This window comes from Ammospiza caudacuta, chromosome 30, assembly GCF_027887145.1.
Source record: "Ammospiza caudacuta isolate bAmmCau1 chromosome 30, bAmmCau1.pri, whole genome shotgun sequence".
Lineage (NCBI taxonomy): Eukaryota > Metazoa > Chordata > Aves > Passeriformes > Passerellidae > Ammospiza > Ammospiza caudacuta.
Window position 1 is genome coordinate 3,535,182 of NC_080622.1, and position 19,088 is coordinate 3,554,269.

General features: G+C 51.4%; 1 protein-coding gene across 1 annotated transcript; it reads left to right on the forward strand.

Moving 5' to 3' along the window:
- The first annotated feature begins 1,804 nt into the window (after positions 1-1,804).
- GOLPH3L (golgi phosphoprotein 3 like) lies at positions 1,805-18,754 on the forward strand. Its single transcript, XM_058821716.1, has 5 exons — positions 1,805-1,859; positions 3,719-3,901; positions 10,088-10,219; positions 13,716-13,830; positions 17,012-18,754. The coding sequence occupies exons 2-5, from the start codon at positions 3,725-3,727 to the stop codon at positions 17,437-17,439; spliced, it is 852 nt and encodes a 283-aa protein (XP_058677699.1). The 5' UTR covers positions 1,805-1,859; positions 3,719-3,724; the 3' UTR covers positions 17,440-18,754.
- The last annotated feature ends 334 nt before the right edge of the window (positions 18,755-19,088 follow it).

Consider the following 19,088-nt stretch of genomic DNA (forward strand, 5'->3'; position numbering starts at 1 on the left):
GAAATCCTTGGATTTTTGGGGCTTTGTGGGTTGGCTCCAGGTCCTGATGGTGACGGAGGAAACTCATCCCCAGCACAAGGTTTCAGCAGTGGGCTCTGGTTCTGAGCCTGCCCCAGAACCTCTCCAGTTTTGGGGTGATTTCTGGAATTTTCCACAGGGCTGGGCTGTCAGTTAGAGGCTGTTACAGTTTTTGCCTTTCCCACCGGGATAATTGGAGGAGTTGGACGCTCTGCGTTTCTCCCGGAGCAGAATCACCATCCTCAGGTGAAGAACAAGCTCTCTTCATGCTTTAAATTCCGGGCTCGCTGCCAGAACGCGGGAATTTCGGTCTGCACGGCTCCTCTGCTCGGTTCCAAGGAGCACCGGGAGAGCCCGGTTGAGCTCAGAACGGTTTAAGGCAGGGGTGGGACCCGGTACCGGCACCCCCGAACCGTTCGTTCGGTGTCGGGGAACGGGAGTGAAGGGCGGGGACAGCTGAACGTCCCTGGCGGGTTTGGCTGTTAAATGAACAATGTCCGTTCGTCATTAAACGCCGTTCAGCTTGGAGCGGCGTGTTCCGTTACCGGCGGCGCGGCACGGGAGCGGGGAGGGCACGGGAACGGGATGGGAGAGAGAGACGGGAACGGGACACGGAACGGGAACGGGATGGGAGAGGGAGACGGGAACGGGAACGGGAATGGGATGGGAGAGGAGGCGGGACTGGAGTGGGAATGGGATGGGAGAGGGAGACGGGATGGGAACGGGAATGGGATGGGAGGGAGGCGGGACTGGAGCGGGAACGGGACACGGGACACAGGACGGGAATGGGATGGGAGAGGGAGACGGGACGGGAACGGGACACGGAACGGGAACGGGATGGGAGGGGGAGACGGGAATGGGACACGGGACAGGACGGGAATGGGATGGGAGAGGGAGACGGGATGGGAACGGGAATGGGATGGGAGAGGAGGCGGGACTGGAGCGGGAACGGGACACGGGACGGGAATGGGACACGGGACAGGACAAATAGGGACGGGAACAGGATTTGACACGGAATGGGACACGGGACGGGATTGGACACAGAATGGGACACAGGGCAGAACGGGACTGGAGCGGAGATGGACACGGGACAGGACGGGACTGGAGCAGGGACGGGAACGGGATTGGGATGGGACACGGGGCAGGACACGGAATGGGACACAGGAGGGGACTGGAAATAAATCGGGATAGGACGGGACTGGAACAGGTTTGTGACACGGGACAGGACACGGAATGGGACAGAGGACGGGACTGGAGCGGGGATGGACACGGGACAGGACGGGACTGGAGCGGGAACGGGATTGGGATGTGACACGGGACGGGACACAGAATGGGACCCAGGAGGTGACACGGGACAGGACACGGAATGGGACACAGGAGGGGACACGGGAGAGGACACGGAATGGGGACAAGACACGGAATGGGACCCAGGAGGGGACACGGGACGGGACGGGGAATGGGACCCAGGAGGGGACACGGGACAGGACAGGGAATGGGACCCAGGAGGGGACACGGGACAGGACACGGAATGGGACACGGGACAGGACAGGGAATGGGACCCAGGAGGGGACACGGGACGGGACAAGAACAGGAACGGGAGCGGGACACGACACGCGGGCGGGGGCGGAGCCACTCCCTGACTGACAGTAGGAAGTCCCGCCCCTTAACCCACCCGAGCCGCGCTCATTGGCTGCTCCGACCCGCGCGGGCTCCCATTGGTCAGGACTGCGGCGTGGGCGGGACCAGCGGAGGCCAGGAAGCAGCGGCGGCGGCGCGGAGGCTTTTCCTGCCCGCGGCCCCGGAACGGAGCGGAACGGGGCGGGCGGACCCGCCGGGCAGCGGTGAGGCCGGGCGGGGAGCTGCGGGTGGGGGGCTTTAGCAGCTCCCAACCCTCATGGGGGGGGCAGATCTTCACCCGCGGGCGGGATGGAGCGGGGCTGGGCCGGGGGCTGGGATGGAGCCGGGCCGGGGCCGTGAGGGGTGGGATGGAGCCTGGAGGGGTGAGGCAGGGTCGGACCGGGGCCGTGAGGGGTGGGATGGAGCCTGGAGGGGTGAGGCAGGGTCGGGCTGGGGTCGTGAGGGATGGCACAAGGGCGGTGGGATGGAGCCGGACCGGGGCCGTGAGGGGTGGGACGGAACCCGGGGGGATGAGGCGGAACCGGGCCGGGGTTGGGAGCCCGGTGGGATGGGGCTGTCCCCGGACGCTGCCGGGGGTGCGGGACCCGCCCGTGCGGCCTCGGGGGCTCCGCTGCTCCTCCCCTCAGAACCTGGGCTGCGACCGGCCCAGCGATGGCGGGGATGGAGATCCCCGACAGCCCCGAGAATGGGGAGCTGGGAACCCTGGGGGCGAAGGGACGAGAGCCCCTTGGGCTGGGGAGGGGGTCTGGGGTTTGGGTCTGGGGGAGCTGGAAATCTTTAGGTAGGAGCGTCCCTTGGTCTGGGTGAGGGGGTTTGGGTCTGGGGTCTGGGAAGGGTGTTTGGGTCTAGGGGAACTGTAAATCAATCCTGGGGTAGAAGGACGAGCGCCTCTTGGTCTGGGAACGGGGGTTTGGGTCTGGGGGTTTGGCTCTGAGGGAGGAGTTTGAGTCTGGGGAAGCTGAAAATCCTGGGGTGGGAGCTGAAAATCCTGGGGTGGGAGCAGCGAGTGCCTCTTGGTCTGGGTGAGGGGGTTTGGGTCTGGGGTCCAGGAATGGGGATTTGGGTCTGGGGGAACTGGAAATCCTGGGGCAGAAGGGATGAGCGCCTCTTGGTCGGGGAATGGGGGTTTGGGTCTGAAGTAGGGGATTTGGGTCTGGGGGAGCTGAAAATCCTGAGGTAGGAGCATCCCTTGGTCTGGGAATGGGGATTTGAGTTTGGGTCTGGGAGTGAGGATTGGGGTCTGGGGGAGCTGGAAATCCTGGGGCAGAAGGGATGAGCCAGTCTGGGAATGGGGGTTGGATCTGGGGGTTTGGGTTTGGGTCTAGGGGAACTGGAAATCGTGGGGTATGAGCATCCCTTGATCTGGGTCAGGGGGTCTGGGGGAGTGGGTTTGGGTCTGTGGGAGGGGATTTGGGTCTGGGGGAGCTGGAAATCCTGGGGTAGGAGCGGCAAGCGTCCCTTGGTCTGCGGGATGAGACTTGGGTCTGGGGGAGTGGATGTGGGGGTGAGGATTTGGGTCTGGGGGAGCTGGAAATCCTGGGGCAGAAGGGATGAGCGTCTCTTGGTCTGGGGAAGGGGATTTGGCTCTGGGGGTTTGGGTCTGTGGGAGGCGTTTGGCTCTGGGGAAGGGGGTTTGGGGGAGGGGTTTTGGGTCTGGGGGAGCTGGAAATCCTGGGGCAGAAGGGATGAGCGCCTCCTGGTCTGGGGAAGGGGATTTGGCTCTGGGGGATGGGGTTTGGGTCTGGGGGAGTGGGTTTGTGTCTGGGTCTGGGGCTCTGGGAATGGGGGTTTGGCTATGGGGGAGGGGGTTTGGGAATGGGGAAGGGGGTTTGGGGGTGAGGATTTGGGTCTGGGGGAGCTGGAAATCCTGGGGCAGAAGGGATGAGCGCCTCTTGGTCTGGGGAAGGGGATTTGGCTCTGGGGGTTTGGCTCTGTGGGAGGGGTTTGGGTTTGGGGAAATGGGTTTGTGTTTGGGACTGGGAATGGGGGAGGGGGTTTGGGGGGTGGGTTTGGCTCTGGAGTTTTGAGTCTGGGGTCTCAGCACCCCGTGCCCCCCGTGCAGCCGGGGATGACGACGCTGACGCACCGGGGCCGGCGGGCCGAGGGCCGGGGCTCCGAGAGGAAGGGCGAGGGTGAGGAGGAGGCTGCGGACAGGGAGCTGAACGAGGACGAGCCCGATGACTCCAAGGACATCCGCCTGACCCTCATGGAGGAGGTGCTGCTCCTGGGGCTGAAGGACAAGGAGGTGAGCCTGGTGGGCAGTGCTGCGGTCAAGCCGGGCTCCAGGCTCTCGGGGAGCAGCAGAAAGGATGGGATGGGTTCTTCTCAGTGCTGTCCCTCAGAACCTGCTTGGAACCTTCACAGAATCACTGGGTTGGAAGAGATCTTAAAGATCATCCCAACACCTCAACTGAGCCATGGCGTTGAGCGTTGGGACTGTGAAGCTCATCCAGTTCCAAACCCTCACCAGGGACAGGGACACCTTCCACCATCCCAGGCTGCTCCAAGCCCTGTCCAGCCTGGCCTTGGACACTTGCAGGGATGGTGCAGCTGCTCTGGGCTCCCTGTGCCAGGAGATGGCAAGCTGAGCCGTGCACGTGGCTGATAATGCTGTCCCAGCAGCTCTGCCTTGGGCACAGGGGCAGAGCAAAGCTGGTGGTGTTTTTTCCAGGGCTGAAGCCATGGGTAGAAGGAGGCTCAGCTGCTTTATCAAAGGGTGAACATCCTTTCAACCTCCTGTGCAGCCCCAAAGCAGCAGCTGGCACACGGGGACACCCTTAACAATGGGGGAAGGAGCAGAGGGAAGAGGCAGAGAGCAGCAGAGCCACAATGGACAGGGAGCAGGAGCTGCAGCTCTGCTGCCTTGCTGGGCCAGGCAGGGGTGGGGATGGGCAGCTCTGGGTGGGAATGTCACTGTGGGAGCTCCTCCTCTGTGCCTGTCACCCTGGGGTCACTTGGTTTGTGCTTATCAGCTGCTAGGAACTGGTTTATCAGCTCTGCCTGCTGTGGGGTTCTCTGAGCTGCCCCTGCGCCTTGATTTCACCCCTGCATCCATCTCCTGCATCAGCCTGGGGAAGTCTTTGCCTGGGAGGGTGGTGAGGCCCTGGCACAGGTTGTCCCATGGCTGCCCCATCCTGGGAGTGGCCCAGGCCAGGTTGGATGTGGTGGAACCTGGCCCTGCCATGGAATGGGATCAGTTGATCTTTAAGGTCCCTTCCAAGCCAAACCATCCCAGAATTCTAAAATCTGCTGTTCCTGATGAGTGGATGGGGAATTGCAGACCAGGGGAAGCCAACCAGGTGCCCAAGGTGATTTTTGGGCTGGCAGTGGCAGAGCAGAAGGTTCTAGAGAGGCTTTCCAGCTCCAGGAACCCACTTTGGTCAAGTGGAGATCTCTTCCATCTGTAACCATTCCATGATTCCTGTGTCTCCCACCCTGAGGAGCTGAGGTGGATGTCCTCCTCCTCTTCATCCTCTTCATCCTCTTCCTCCCCCAGGGGTGGAGTTAAACCTTTGTGAGGTTCCAGAACCTTCTTCCCAGCAGGGCTGTGCAGTTGTGGGCTGGTCCCAGCTGGTGCTGAGCTGTCCCAGGGATCCGGGCCAGGCTGTGACAGTGACAAGGGCTGGGGCTGTCCTGTCCCAGAGCCCCAGATCAGATCTGGGAGCCAACTAGGAAGTGGCAGCACCTCAGGGAACACAATGCAAATAATCCTGGAGCAAATATTTGACAGCAGCCTGGGAGTGGGGTGCCGTGGGCTGCTGTTCTCCTGGGCTGTGTTTGGTGTTCTTGGTTAATGTATCCTGGGAGCAGCCCTTGAGCCACCAGGAACCTGGCAGAGCACAACAAATAGGGAAAAAACCTTGCCACACTTTTTTTTTTTTTTTTTTTTTTATTATTCCATCCTGTCCTTCCACATTCCTGGAGCTCACAAGCAGAGGCAGCAGCAGCCTGGCCCTGAGCTGGGCTCTGTTTTCACAGCTCAGGTGTTCACTCATGCTTTGATGACTGGGGAAAAACAAGATGATTTTTGCAAATTCAATGAGCTCACGGTGTGATTTCATTATTTAAAGTACCAGTCTGTCCATGTAGGAGGACCTGGCTGCAAACCAGGCTGGCTTTTATTTTCCAAGCTGGAAAATAACCCAGGAGCTTTGGAATTTCAAATTTCCTAGGGGGTTAATGTGCCCTTGAGGCCAGGAAATTGAAACCTTTGCCCATCTTCACACCCTTTCCTGGAGAACTTTGTTTGTAAAAGCCAGGAGCAAAATCCAGGAAAGGAAACCAGGAGGGCAGGGATGAAAGGTTGCTTTGTGTTCCTGCACAAGGAAGTGGAGAAAGCAAACAAAAATCTTCATTTATTTGATGGTTCTCCGTGCTGGGCAAGCCCAGAGTCCACATGGGATGGGAATTCAGCCCTGGGGAGGGCTGGGGGTGCCCAGCCTGTTTGCTTTGGGAAGGTTTTTTTCACTTTTTCTGCAGGCTCCTGGTGGATTTTAGGTCCTTCCATCCTTGTTTTCCATGCAGAGAAAGAGCAGCAGGAAGGGAGGAAAGAAGGAGCAGAAAAGGAGGAAAGAAAGCAGCAGAAAGAGCAGCAGAAAGGGAGAAAAGAAAGCAGCAGGAAGGAAGGGAAAAAGAGCAGAAAGGGAGGGAAAAAAGAGCAGAAAGAGCAGCAGAAGGGAAGGGGATAAAAGGGCAGAAAAGGAGGAAAGAAAGCAGCAGAAAAGGAGAAAAAAAGAGCAGAAAGGGAAGAAAGCCATCAGCAGAAAGGGAGGAAAGAAGGAACAGAAAAGGAGAAAAAAAGAGCAGAAAGGGAGGAAAGAAAGCAGCAGAAATGGAGCAAAAAAGGGCAGAAAGGGGGGAAAGAAGGAGCAGTAAAAGGAAAGAAAGCAGCAGAAAAAGCAGCAGAAGGGGTGGAAAGAAAGAGCAGAAAGGGAGGAAAAAAGAGCAGAAAGAGCAGCAGGAAGGGAGAAAAAAGGGCAGAAAAGGAGGAAAAAAAGCAGCAGAAAAGGAGGAAAAAAAGACCATAAAGGGAAGAAAGCAAGCAGCAGAAATGGAGGAAAGAAAGCAGCAGAAAAAGCAGCAGAAAAGGAGGAAGTAAAGAGCAGAAAGGGAAGAAAGCAAGCAGCATAAAGGGAGGAGAAAAAAAGAAGAAAGGGAGGAAAAAAGAGCCAAAAGAGCAGCAGAAAATGTGGAAAGGTTTGGAGACAGGAGCAGGGAAATGTGGAAATCTGGGAGGCTTTGGAGAGAAAGGAGCAGAGACGGGAGCAGGGAAATTTGGAAAGGTTTAGAGAAGGGAGCAGGGAAATCTGGGAAGGTTTGAAGAAACAGGAACAGGGAAATCTGGAAATCTGGGAATCTTTGGGGAGACAGGAGCAGGGAAATCTGGGAAGGTTTGGAGACAGGAACAGGGAAATGTGGAAATGTGGGAAGGTTTAGAGAGAGGAGCAGGGAAATCTGGGAAGGTTTGGAGACAGGAACAGGGAAATGTGGAAATGTGGGAAGGTTTAGAGAGAGGAGCAGGGAAATCTGGGAAGATTTGGAGAGAAAGGTGCAGGGAAATGTGGAAATCTGGAAGCTTTGGAGAGAAGGGAGCAGGGGAATGTGGGAAGGTTTGGAGAGACAGGAACAGGGAAATGTGGAAATCTGGGAAGCTTTGGGGAGACAGGAGGAGGGAAATCTGGGAAGGTTTGGAGAGAGGAGCAGGGAAATGTGGAAAGGTTTAGAGAGACAGGAGCAGGGAAATTTGGGAAGATTTGGAGAGACAGGAACAGAGAAATCTGGAAAGGTTTGGAGAGACAGGAACAGGGAAATGTGGAAATCTGGGAGGGTTTGGAGAGATGGGAGCAGAAACAGAAACAGGGAAATGTGGGAAGTTTTAGAGAAAGGAACAGGGAAATGTGGAAATCTGGGAAGGTTTGGAGAGACAAGAGCAGAGACAAGAGCAGGGAATTTGGGAAGGTTTAGAGAGAGGAGCAGGGAAATTTGGGAAGATTTGGAGAGAGAGGAGCAGGGAAATGTGGAAATCTGGGAAGGTTTAGAGAAAGGAGCAGGGAAATGTGGAAAGGTTTAGAGAGACAGGTACAGGGAAATTTGGGAAGAATTGGAGAGACAGGAGCAGAGAAATCTGGAAAGGTTTGGAGACAGGAACAGAGAAATGTGGGAAGGTTTGGAGAGAGGAGCAGGGAAATGTGGGAAAATTTGGAACAGGAGCAGAGAAATCTGGGAAGGTTTGGAGAGACAGGAACAGGGAAATGTGGAAATCTGGGAGGGTTTGGAGAGATGGGAGCAGAAACAGAAACAGGGAAATGTGGGAAGTTTTAGAGAAAGGAACAGGGAAATGTGGAAATCTGGGAAGCTTTGGAGAGACAGGAGCAGAGACAAGAGCGGGGAAGTTTGGGAAGGTTTAGAGAGAGGAGCAGGGAAATTTGGGAAGATTTGAAGAGAAAGGAGCATGGAAATGTGGAAATCTGGGAAGTCTTGGAGAAACAGGAGCAGGGAAATTTGGGAAGATTTGGAGAGAGAGGAGCAGGGAAATGTGGAAATCTGGGAAGGTTTAGAGAAAGGAGCAGGGAAATGTGGAAAGGTTTAGAGAGACAGGAGCAGGGAAATTTGGGAAGGTTTGGAGAGACAGGAGCAGAGAAATGTGGGAAAATTTGGAGACAGGAGCAGGGAAATCTGGGAAGGTTTGGAGAGAGGAGCAGGGAAATGTGGAAATCTGGAAAGGTTTGGAGAGACAGGAGCAGGGAAATGTGGGAAAATTTGGAACAGGAGCAGAGAAATCTGGGAAGGTTTGGAGAGACAGGAGCAGGGAAATGTGGAAATCTGGGAAGCTTTGGAGAGATGGGAGCAGAAACAGAAACAGGGAAATGTGGGAAGGTTTAGAGAAAGGAACAGGGAAATGTGGAAATCTGGGAAGCTTTGGAGAGACAGGAGCAGAGACAAGAGCAGGGAAGTTTGGGAAGGTTTAGAGAGGAGCAGGGAAATGTGGAAAGGTTTAGAGAGACAGGAGCAGGGAAGTTTGGGAAGATTTGGAGAGACAGGAACAGAGAAATCTGGAAAGGTTTGGAGACAGGAGCAGGGAAATGTGGGAAGATTTGGAGAGAAAGGAGCAGAGACAAGAGCAGGGAATTTGGGAAGGTTTAGAGAGAGGAGCAGGGAAGATCTGGGAAGGTTTGAAGAAACAGGAACAGGGAAATGTGGAAATCTGGGAAGGTTTGGGGAGACAGGAGGAGGGAAATGTGGGAAGGTTTGGAGACAGGAACAGGGAAATTTGGGAAGGTTTGGAGAGACAGGAGCAGGGAAATGTGGAAATCTGGGAAGGTTTGGAGAGACAGGAGCAGGGAAATGTGGGAAGGTTTGGAGACAGGAACAGGGAAATGTGGGAAGGTTTGGAGAGGAGCAGGGAAATTTGGCAAGGTTTGGAGAGACAGGAACAGAGAAATCTGGAAAGGTTTGGAGACAGGAACAGGGAAATTTGGGAAGGTTTGGAGAGACAGGAGCAGAGAAATGTGGAAATGTGGGAAGGTTTAGAGAGACAAGAGCAGAGACAGGAGCAGGAAAGTGTGGAAATGTGGGGAGCTTTGAGGAGAGGAGCAGGGAAATGTGGAAATCTGGGAGGGTTTGGAGAGAAAGAAGGAGAGAAATGTGGGAAGGTTTAGAGAAGGAAGCAGGGAAATCTGGAAATCTGGAAGCTTTGGGGAGACAGGAGGAGGGAAATGTGGGAAGGTTTGGAGACAGGAACAGGGAAATTTGGGAAGGTTTGGAGAGACAGGAGCAGGGAAATGTGGAAATCTGGGAAGGTTTGGAGAGATGGGAGCAGGGAAATCTGGGAAGCTTTGGAGAGACAAGAGCAGGGAAGTTTGGGAAGGTTTAGAGAGAGGAGCAGGGAAATTTGGGAAGATTTGAAGAGAAAGGAGCAGGGAAATGTGGAAATCTGGAAGCCTTGGGCGGAGAAGCAGGGAAATGTGGAAATCTGGGAAGGTTTAGAGAAGGAAGCAGGGAAATGTGGAAATCTGGGAAGGTTTAGAGAAGGAAGCAGGGAAATGTGGAAATCTGGGAAGGTTTAGAGAAGGAAGCAGGGAAATGTGGAAATCTGGGAAGGTTTAGAGAAGGAAGCAGCGAAATGTGGAAATCTGGGAAGGTTTAGAGAAGGAAGCAGGGAAATGTGGAAATCTGGGAAGGTTTAGAGAAGGAAGCAGGGAAATGTGGAAATCTGGGAAGGTTTAGAGAAGGAAGCAGGGAAATGTGGAAATCTGGGAAGGTTTAGAGAAGGAAGCAGGGAAATGTGGAAATCTGGGAAGGTTTAGAGAAGGAAGCAGCGAAATGTGGAAATCTGGAAGCTTTGGGGAGACTCCTGGGCAGGATCCCAGCAGTCCAGGAGGGACGAGAAGCACAGAGAGGACAAATTCAATTCCCTGCCATTTCTCCCCAGGGCTACACCTCGTTCTGGAACGACTGCATCTCCTCGGGGCTGCGCGGCGGGATCCTCATCGAGCTGGCGCTGCGCGGCCGCATCCGCCTGGAGCCGCTGGCCCTGAGGAAGAAGAGGCTGCTGGAGAGGAAGGTTGTAAGAGAGTCTGGGGGAGTGGTGGGGGTCATGCACGGTCGGGATGGATGGAGATGAGATCTCTTTGAAGCCAAGTCGTAGAACTTGCAGTTTATTGCAAAGGGCGTGGATGCAGGGCCCTGCCGGGAGCTGCCAGCCGCAGCTCGGAGCAGACTGAGAGGAGAGAGGCTTAAAGTGTGAGAGAGTTAAAGACAAAGGTTTAAGAGAGGAGAGCTTGTAGAAAGGAGGGGGTGAAGAAGTGCAGAGGGGAAGACGAAGAAGTGAGCACAAAAAGAGAGCGAAGTTCCTGTTACAATACAATAAATCATCTTCAGTGATGAATATTCAGATTTTCTTCAACCAATCTACTGCAGCATGCATATCCTATAACATTTCCATACAGCCTGTAAGAATCATTACATTACCATACTGTGTTACATTTTAAACCCTAAATCTTATTCTTTGGGCCCTTCTGCCAAGCTGTGGGGTCTGCTCTGAGCCTTGGGCCTGTCTGCAAGTAGAGGGTGTTGTTCCATCACGAGGGGATCACCTTCAGTGAGCACACCATTGTTTTGCAGTTGTTCAGTAACTGAGGGATGTCAAAGCTTGCTTTCATTTCAATCTCATTTTCATCAACCAATCTACTACAGCATGCATATCCTATAACATTTCCATACAATCTATAAGAATCATTACATTACCGTACTGTGTTACATTTTAAACCCTAAATCTTATTCTTTGGGTCCTTCTGCCAAGCTGTAGGGTCTGACACTTGGAGCTGCCTGCTTGCAGAGGGTGTTGTTCCATCACAAGGGATCACCTTCAGCTGGCCACGCCATTGTTTTGCAGTTTTTCAGTAACTGAGGGATCTCAAAGCTTGCTTTGATTTCAATCTCATTTTCATCAACCAATCTACTACAGCATGTATATCCTATAACATTTCCATACAGCCTGTAAGAATCATTACATTCCCACACTGTGTTACATTTTAAACCCTAAATCTTATTCTTTGGGCCCTTCTGCCAAGCTGTGGGGTCTGCTCTGAGCCTTGGGCCTGTCTGCAAGCAGAGGGTGTTGTTCCATCACGAGGGGATCACCTTCAGCTGGCCACACCATTCTTTTCCAGTTGTTCAGTAACTGAGGGATCTCAAAGCTTGCTTTCATTTCAATCTCATTTTCATCAACCAATCTACTACAGCATGTATATCCTATAACTTTTCCATACAACCTATAAGAATCATTACATTACCATACTGTGTTACATTTTAAACCCTAAATCTTATTCTTTGGACCCCTTCTGCCAAGCTGTGGGGTCTGCTCTGAGCCTTGGAGCTGCCTGCTTGCAGAGGGTGTTGTTCCATCACAAGGGATCACCTTCAGTGAGCACACCATTGTTTCCCAGGTGTTCAGTAACTGAGGGATCTCAAAGCTTGCTTTCCTTTCAATCTCATTTTCATCAACCAATCTACAGCATGCATATCCTATAACATTCCCATACAGCCTATAAGAATCATTACATTACCATACTGTGTTACATTTTAAACCCTAAATCTTATTCTTTGGACCCCTTCTGCCAAGCTGTAGGGTCTGACACTTGGAGCTGCCTGCTTGCAGAGGGTGTTGTTCCATCACAAGGGGATCACCTTCAGTGAGCACACCATTGTTTTCCAGTTGTTCAGTAACTGAGGGATCTCAAAGCTTGCTTTCCTTTCAATCTCATTTTCATCAACCAATCTACTACAGCATGTATATCCTATAACATTTCCATACAGCCTGTAAGAATCATTACATTCCTCACACTGTGTTAGATTTTTGTTTTCCAGTTTTTCAGTAACTGAGGGATCTCAAAGCTTGCTTTCCTTTCAATCTCACTTACAGTTTCTCTGTTCTCAAAATCTTTTGCCAGGCAATCACATTGCTAAGGCTTTCCTGTCCCATCCTCCCCAGCAGAAGGTCAGGCTGCTGTGGGACAAGGGCTGGGGGTGTGCCCAGCCCAGCCTGCCTGGGGAGTGTGGAAAACGTGTTTGGTCTCTTGTGAAAATGGAATTAAAAAAAAAAAAAAAAAAAAAAACCAAAAAAAAAAAAAAAACCAAGCAATCAATTAAAAAGAAATAATATAAATAAATAATAAATAAAATAAAGTAAATAATACAAATAAATTAAAATTACGTAAATAAATAATTAAAAATTAAAGAAAAAATTTAAGTAATGGTAAAAGAAATAATTAAAATTTAAATAAATGGATAATAAAAAATAAAAGAAAGAATAAAAATTTAAATAAATAGCTCAATTTTAAATAAATAAATAATAAGAAGATAGCTATTAAAAGATAACTATTGCTTGCTTTAATAGCTATCTTTTTTATTAAAATAATGAAAAAGATAGCTATTAAAATAAGTAATAATGAAATTAAAATTGAAATTAAAATATTTTAAAAATAGTTTAATAATGAATTAATAATTAATTTAATTTTAACAAGGACAATAGGAGATACATGCCATAAAACAGAAATAAAAACTACTACTAACTCTGTCTTTATCGCAGAGTTACTTTAACATCACATATGTAAAATCCATTTCATTATTTTCAAAAAGCTATTATTATTATATAATTACAATATTATATAATTATAATTTTATTATATATTATGTCATACTAATAAAATATATAATATAGTATAATAATACTTTATTATATTATATAGTAATATATATTACAATATAATATAATATAATATAATATAATATAATATAATATAATATAATATAATATAATATAATATAATATAATATAATATAATATTATACTATATAAAAATATTATATAGTAATATATTATATAATAACAAAAGGACAATATTATATAATATAATTATAGTATTCCATGATTACACATTATAATACTATAGTAATATTAAGTACAAATATAATATATTAACACATTATAATAGTATATAGTATAGTATATAATATTAATATATATTTTATATAATAGTATATAATATTCATATAATATTAAGTCATTATAATATTACAATACTGTACAATAATTATCTAATATTACACTATTATAATATTATATATTGATAGACTATTATTATATGATTACAATAGTATATAATAATGATGCAAAATTATTATATTATAATACTATACAATATTAATAGAATATTATGTTATTACATAATTTCAATATTATAATGATACAAAATTACAGTATTATTATATTATATTATAATACTATATAATATTAATAGAATATTATGTTATTACATAATTTCAATATTATAGTGATACAAAATTACAATATTATTATATTCTACTATAATACTATATAATATTAATAGAATATGATGTTATTACATAATTTCAATATTATAATGATACAAAATTACAATATTATTATATTCTATAATATTACTATAATATTTATGTATAATTATAATAATGTAAAATTAAACAATAATTACACCAATTTACAATTTGCTGGTGTTCTGTGGTATTGCTCCTCCCAGGTGCTGCTGAAGTCGGATGCTCCCACTGGGGATGTGCTGCTGGATGAGACCCTCAGGCACATCAAGGCCACAGAGACAGCAGAGACGGTGCAGACCTGGATAGAGCTGCTCACTGGTAGGGCCAGGAGGAGATTCCACCATCCCAGCTCCCTCCAGGGCTCTCCAAACATCCCTGAGAGCCACCAAAATCCATCCAGGGTCATGCTCTGTATCCCTCTCTCCATCCAGAGCTCCAGGACCCAGCCAAAGCCACCAAAATCTGTCCAGGGTCATGCTCTGTGTCCCTCTCTGCATCCATAGCTCCAGGACCCAGACCCAACCAAAGCCACCAAAATCTGTCCAGGGTCATGCTCTGCATCCAGAGCTCCAGGACCCAGACCCAACCAAAGCCACCAAAATCTGTCCAGGGTCATGCTCTGCATCCAGAGCTCCAGGACCCAGACCCAACCAAAGCCACCAAAATCTGTCCAGGGTCATGCTCTGCATCCAGAGCTCCAGGACCCAGACCCAACCAAAGCCATCAAAATCCATCCAGGGTCATCCTCTGCATCCAGAACTCTGGGATCTGGTGGTGAGGGAAACTCTAAACCAGCCTGGATTCTCAAACTCATCCAAAACCCCTCTCCAGGGCTCTCCAAACATCCCTGAGACCCAGCCAAAGCCACCAAAATCCATCCAGGGTCATCCTCTGCATCCCTCTCTGTATCCAGAGCTCCAGGACCCAGACCCAACCAAAGCCACCAAAATCCATCCAGGATCACCCTCTGCATCCAGAGCTCCAGGATCTGGTAGTAAGGGAACCCCAAAACCAGCCTGGATTCTCAAAATCATCCAAAACCCCTCTCCAGGGCTCTCCAAACATCCCTGAGACCCAGCCAAAGCCACCAAAATCCATCCAGGGTCGTGCTCTGCATCCAGAGCTCTGGGATCTGGTGGTGAGGGAACCCCAAAAAGAGAGGAGAACCCCAAAACCACCCTGGACTCTCAAATCTCTCCAAAACCCCTCTCTAAAATCCCTCTCCAGGGCTGTCCAAACATCCCTGAGACCCAACCAAAGCCACCAAAATCCATCCAGGGTCACCCTCTGCATCCAGAGCTCCAGGATCTGATGATTAGAGAACCCCCAAAACTGCTCTGGACCATCAAATCCCTCCAAAACCCCTCTCCAGGCCTGTCCATGATTCCCTGATTTCCCTTCCCAGATCACCCTGGGGGATATTTAGATGTCCAGGTAGAATTTGAAGGTTCTACTGGAGGATTTTGGGGGGTCCCAGGTGGGATTTGGGTCTCCTGGGAAGGATTTTGGAGGATCTCAGATAAGATTTGGGTCTCCTGGGAGGATTTCCAGATCCTCAATGGGTTTTTGGTCTCCTGGGAAGCGTTTTGGGGGATCCAAATGCTGAGGCCTCACCAAGCCTGGGATGACCCATGGGTGGAGGAGGCTTTGGGAAGGGATTTGCCCTGGGATCTCCTGGGAGATCTCCTGGGATTTCTCCTCAAGCTCCACTGGGAGCTTTACCAGGAGGGTCTGAGTTCCACCAAGGGATCAGAGCCAGGTGTCCATGCAGGACATCATGGAAGGGTGGAAGGACACTGGGATTGGCAAACAAACCTTGACCAGAGCCTCCCTGACCTGGCTCTGATTCCTGGAGGTTCCTGGAGATGGGAAGAGCAGGAGAAGGTTGAAAGTGGGGGCAGAGAAGAATTTTCTGGGTTGGGAGCTTGGTGGAAATCTTGGACCTCAAACCTCCTGTGGCAGAGCCTGGTGTCCATGCAGGACATCATGGAAGGATGGAAGGATGTTGGAATTGGGAAATAAACCTTGACCAGAGACTCCCTGCTTGGCTCTGGATCCTTGGAGGTCCATGAAGATGGGGAGAGCAGGAGAAGGCTGAATGTGGGCAGAATTTTCTGGGTTGGGAGCTTGGTGAAAATTTTGCACCTCAGAGCTCCTTTGGCAGAGCCAGGTGTCCATGCAGGACACCATGGAAGGGTGGAAGGACACTGGGATTGGCAAACAAACCTTGACCAGAGCCTCCCTGACCTGGCTCTGATTCCTGGAGGTTCCTGGAGATGGGAAGAGCAGGAGAAGGTTGAAAGTGGGGGCAGAGAAGAATTTTCTGGGTTGGGAGCTTGGTGGAAATTTTGGACCTCAGAGCTCCTTTGGCAGAGCCTGGTGTCCATGCAGGACACCATGGAAGGGTGGAAGGACACTGGGATTGGCAAACAAACCTTGACCAGAGCCTCCCTGACCTGGCTCTGATTCCTGGAGGTTCCTGGAGATGGGAAGAGCAGGAGAAGGTTGAAAGTGGGGGCAGAGAAGAATTTTCTGGGTTGGGAGCTTGGTGGAAATTTTGGACCTCAGAGCTCCTGTGGCAGAGCCTGGTGTCCATGCAGGACATCATGGAAGGATGGAAGGATGTTGGAATTGGGAAACAAACCTTGACCAGAGCCTCCCTGGCCTGGCTCTGGATCCCTGGAGATCCCTGGAAATGAGAAGAGCAGGAGAAGGTTGAAAGTGGGAGCAGAGAAGGATTTTTGGGGTTGGGAGCTTGGTGGAAATTTTGGACCTCAGACCTCCTGTGGCAGAACCTGGTGTCCATGCAGGACACCATGGAAGGATAGAAGGATGTTTGGATTGGGAAGCAAAGCTTGACCAGAGACTCCCTGGCCTGGCTCTGGATCCCTGGAGATCCCTGGAAATGGGAAGAGCAGGAGAAGGTTGAAAGTGGGGGCAGAGAAGGATTTTCTGGGTTGGGAGCTTGGTGGAAATTTTGGACCTCAGAGCTCCTGTGGCAGAACCTGGTGTCCATGCAGGACACCATGGAAGGATGGAAGGATGTTTGGATTGGGAAGCAAAGCTTGACCAGGGCCTCCCTGGCTTGGCTCTGGATTCCTGGAGGTTCCTGGAGATCCCTGGAGATGGGAAGAGCAGGAGAAGGTTGAAAGTGGGGGCAGAGAAGAATTTTCTGGGTTGGGAGCTTGGTGGAAATTTTGGACCTCAGACCTCCTGTGGCAGAACCTGGTGTCCATGCAGGTGGAAGGGTGGAAGGACATTGGAATTGGGAAGGAAACCTTGAGCAGAGTCTCCTTCGCCTGGCTGTGGATCCCTGAAGGTCCTTGGAGATGAGGAGAGCAGGAGAAGGTTGAATGTGGGGGCAGAGTAGAATTTTTGGGTTGGGAGCTTGGTGGAAGTCTTGGACCTCAGAGCCCAGTGTCCATGCAGGCCATCATGGAAGGGTGGAAGGACGTTGGCATTGGCAAACAAACCTTGACCAGAGCCTGCTGTCCCTCAGGAGAGACCTGGAACCCCTTCAAGCTGCAGTACCAGCTGCGCAACGTGCGCGAGCGCCTGGCCAAGGCCCTGGTGGAGAAGGGCATCCTGACCACGGAGAAGCAGAACTTCCTCCTCTTCGACATGACCACGCACCCCGTGTGCAACGCCTCCGAGAAGCAGCGCCTGCTCAAGAGGCTCCAGGAGAGCGTCCTGGAGCGTTGGGTCAACGAGCCGCAGCGCATGGAGCGCAGGACCCTGGCCCTGCTGGTGCTGGCCCACGCCTCGGACGTGCTGGAGAACGTTTTTGCCAGCCTGGCCGACGACAAGTACGACGTGGCCATGAACAGGACCAAGGACCTGCTGGATATGGACCCTGAGGTGGAGGCTGCCAAGGGCAAGGGCATGGAGATGATCTGGGCCGTGCTGGCGGCCTTCAATAAGTCCTAAAAGCTCTCCTTGGTGGGTCCCATCATGGGGTTCCACCCTGGGGTCTCCCCAGAAGAACCTGGACTTGGAAGGTGCTAAGGGCAAAGGCACAGAGATGATCTGGGCCATGCTGGTGGCCTTCAAGAAGTCCTAAACCCCTCCTCATGTGGGGTAGGGGAGATCCTTGATGTCCCATCAAGGGGACTCCACACCCTACATGGGGTCCTATCAAGGGAAACCTCTCTCCCCAGAAGGACTTGGACCTGGAACGTCCCAAAGGCATGGCCACAGAGATGATCTGGGCCATGCTGGTGGCCTTCAATAAGTCCTAAAACCTCTCCTTGATGGGTCCCATCACGGGGTTCCACCCTGGGGTCTCCCCAGAGGGTCCTGGACCTGGAAGCTGCCAAGGGCAGGGGCACAGAGATGATCTGGGCCATGCTGGTGGCCTTCAAAAAGTCCTAAACCCCTCCTCATGTGGGGTAGGGGAGATCCTTGATGGGTCCCATCAAGGGGACTCCACACCCCACATGGGGTCCTACCAAGGACCTTCTCCCCAGAAGGACTTGGGCCTGGAAGGTGCCAAAGGCATGGCCACAGAGATGATCTGGGCCATGCTGGTGGCCTTCAAGAAGTCCTACACTCCTCCTCACATGGGATGGGGAGATCATTGATGGGTCCCATCAAGGGGAACCCTCTCCCCAGAAGGACTTGGACCTGGAAGGTGCCAAAGGCAAGGCCACAGAGATGATCTGGGCCATGCTGGTGGCCTTCAATAAGTCCTCGCGTGGTGTGGAGGAGATCCTTGATGGGTCCCATCAATTGGACCCCTCTCCCCATGGGGACCTGCAGTTCCTGGGGCACTGGGTGGGCTCAGCCTGGGGAGGGACCAGGGGATTTTTGTTTTTCCCCTTCCCAGGTAGGGTTGGGAGGTGAGAACCCACCACCAGCACCACCACCAGAGCCTCGTGGTGCCTCCAGGGAGAGGTGGCAGCAGCTCTTCACTCCTTGGGCATTTCCTTCTGAGGCCAGTGCAGAGCCGGGGGTGGCAGAGTTTGGGGTGGCAGAGGTTGGGGTGCCCCAGGAGCTGCTCCCAGAGGCCAAGCCCTGGCACAGACAGGACTCCTGGGTGCCTCTCCCACATCCACCTCCAGCTCTGGGGTGCCCATGAGGAGCTCACACCCTCCTGGGATGGTTTGGCGGTGTTGGGCACCCAAAGCGCCCCCAGGCTGTGCCCTCATGGCTCAGCTGCTCTTTCTAGTAAGAAGAACCAAGTGAAACTGTGATTATTTTTGTTCACAACCTTCTTCCTTCCTTCCTCCCCCACTTGATTCTCCTGTAGTTCACTTAAAACTGAATTATTTCTCTGCAGCCCGTGCCGTGTCCGTGTTTCAGTGGGTGCAGCTGCCGGCGTTGGCATTGCCCGGGAGGGGCGGGATGTCCCCAGGGTGACACGGGTGACATGAGCTGCGGGTGGTCTCAGCTGGTGGGTGCGGGTGAGCTCCCTCCTCCCCCAGGCCCCTTTTCCATTCCGGGGGCGCTTTTGGGGCTTTTCGGTGTCCCCGCGGTGTCCCCGCACCCTCCCGGCCCCGGTTTCGAACCCGTGGCTCTGTGGGACAGAGGGAGCCCCGCCTGTTTCCTCGCCCACTCGATGTTTCTCGCTTTCCATT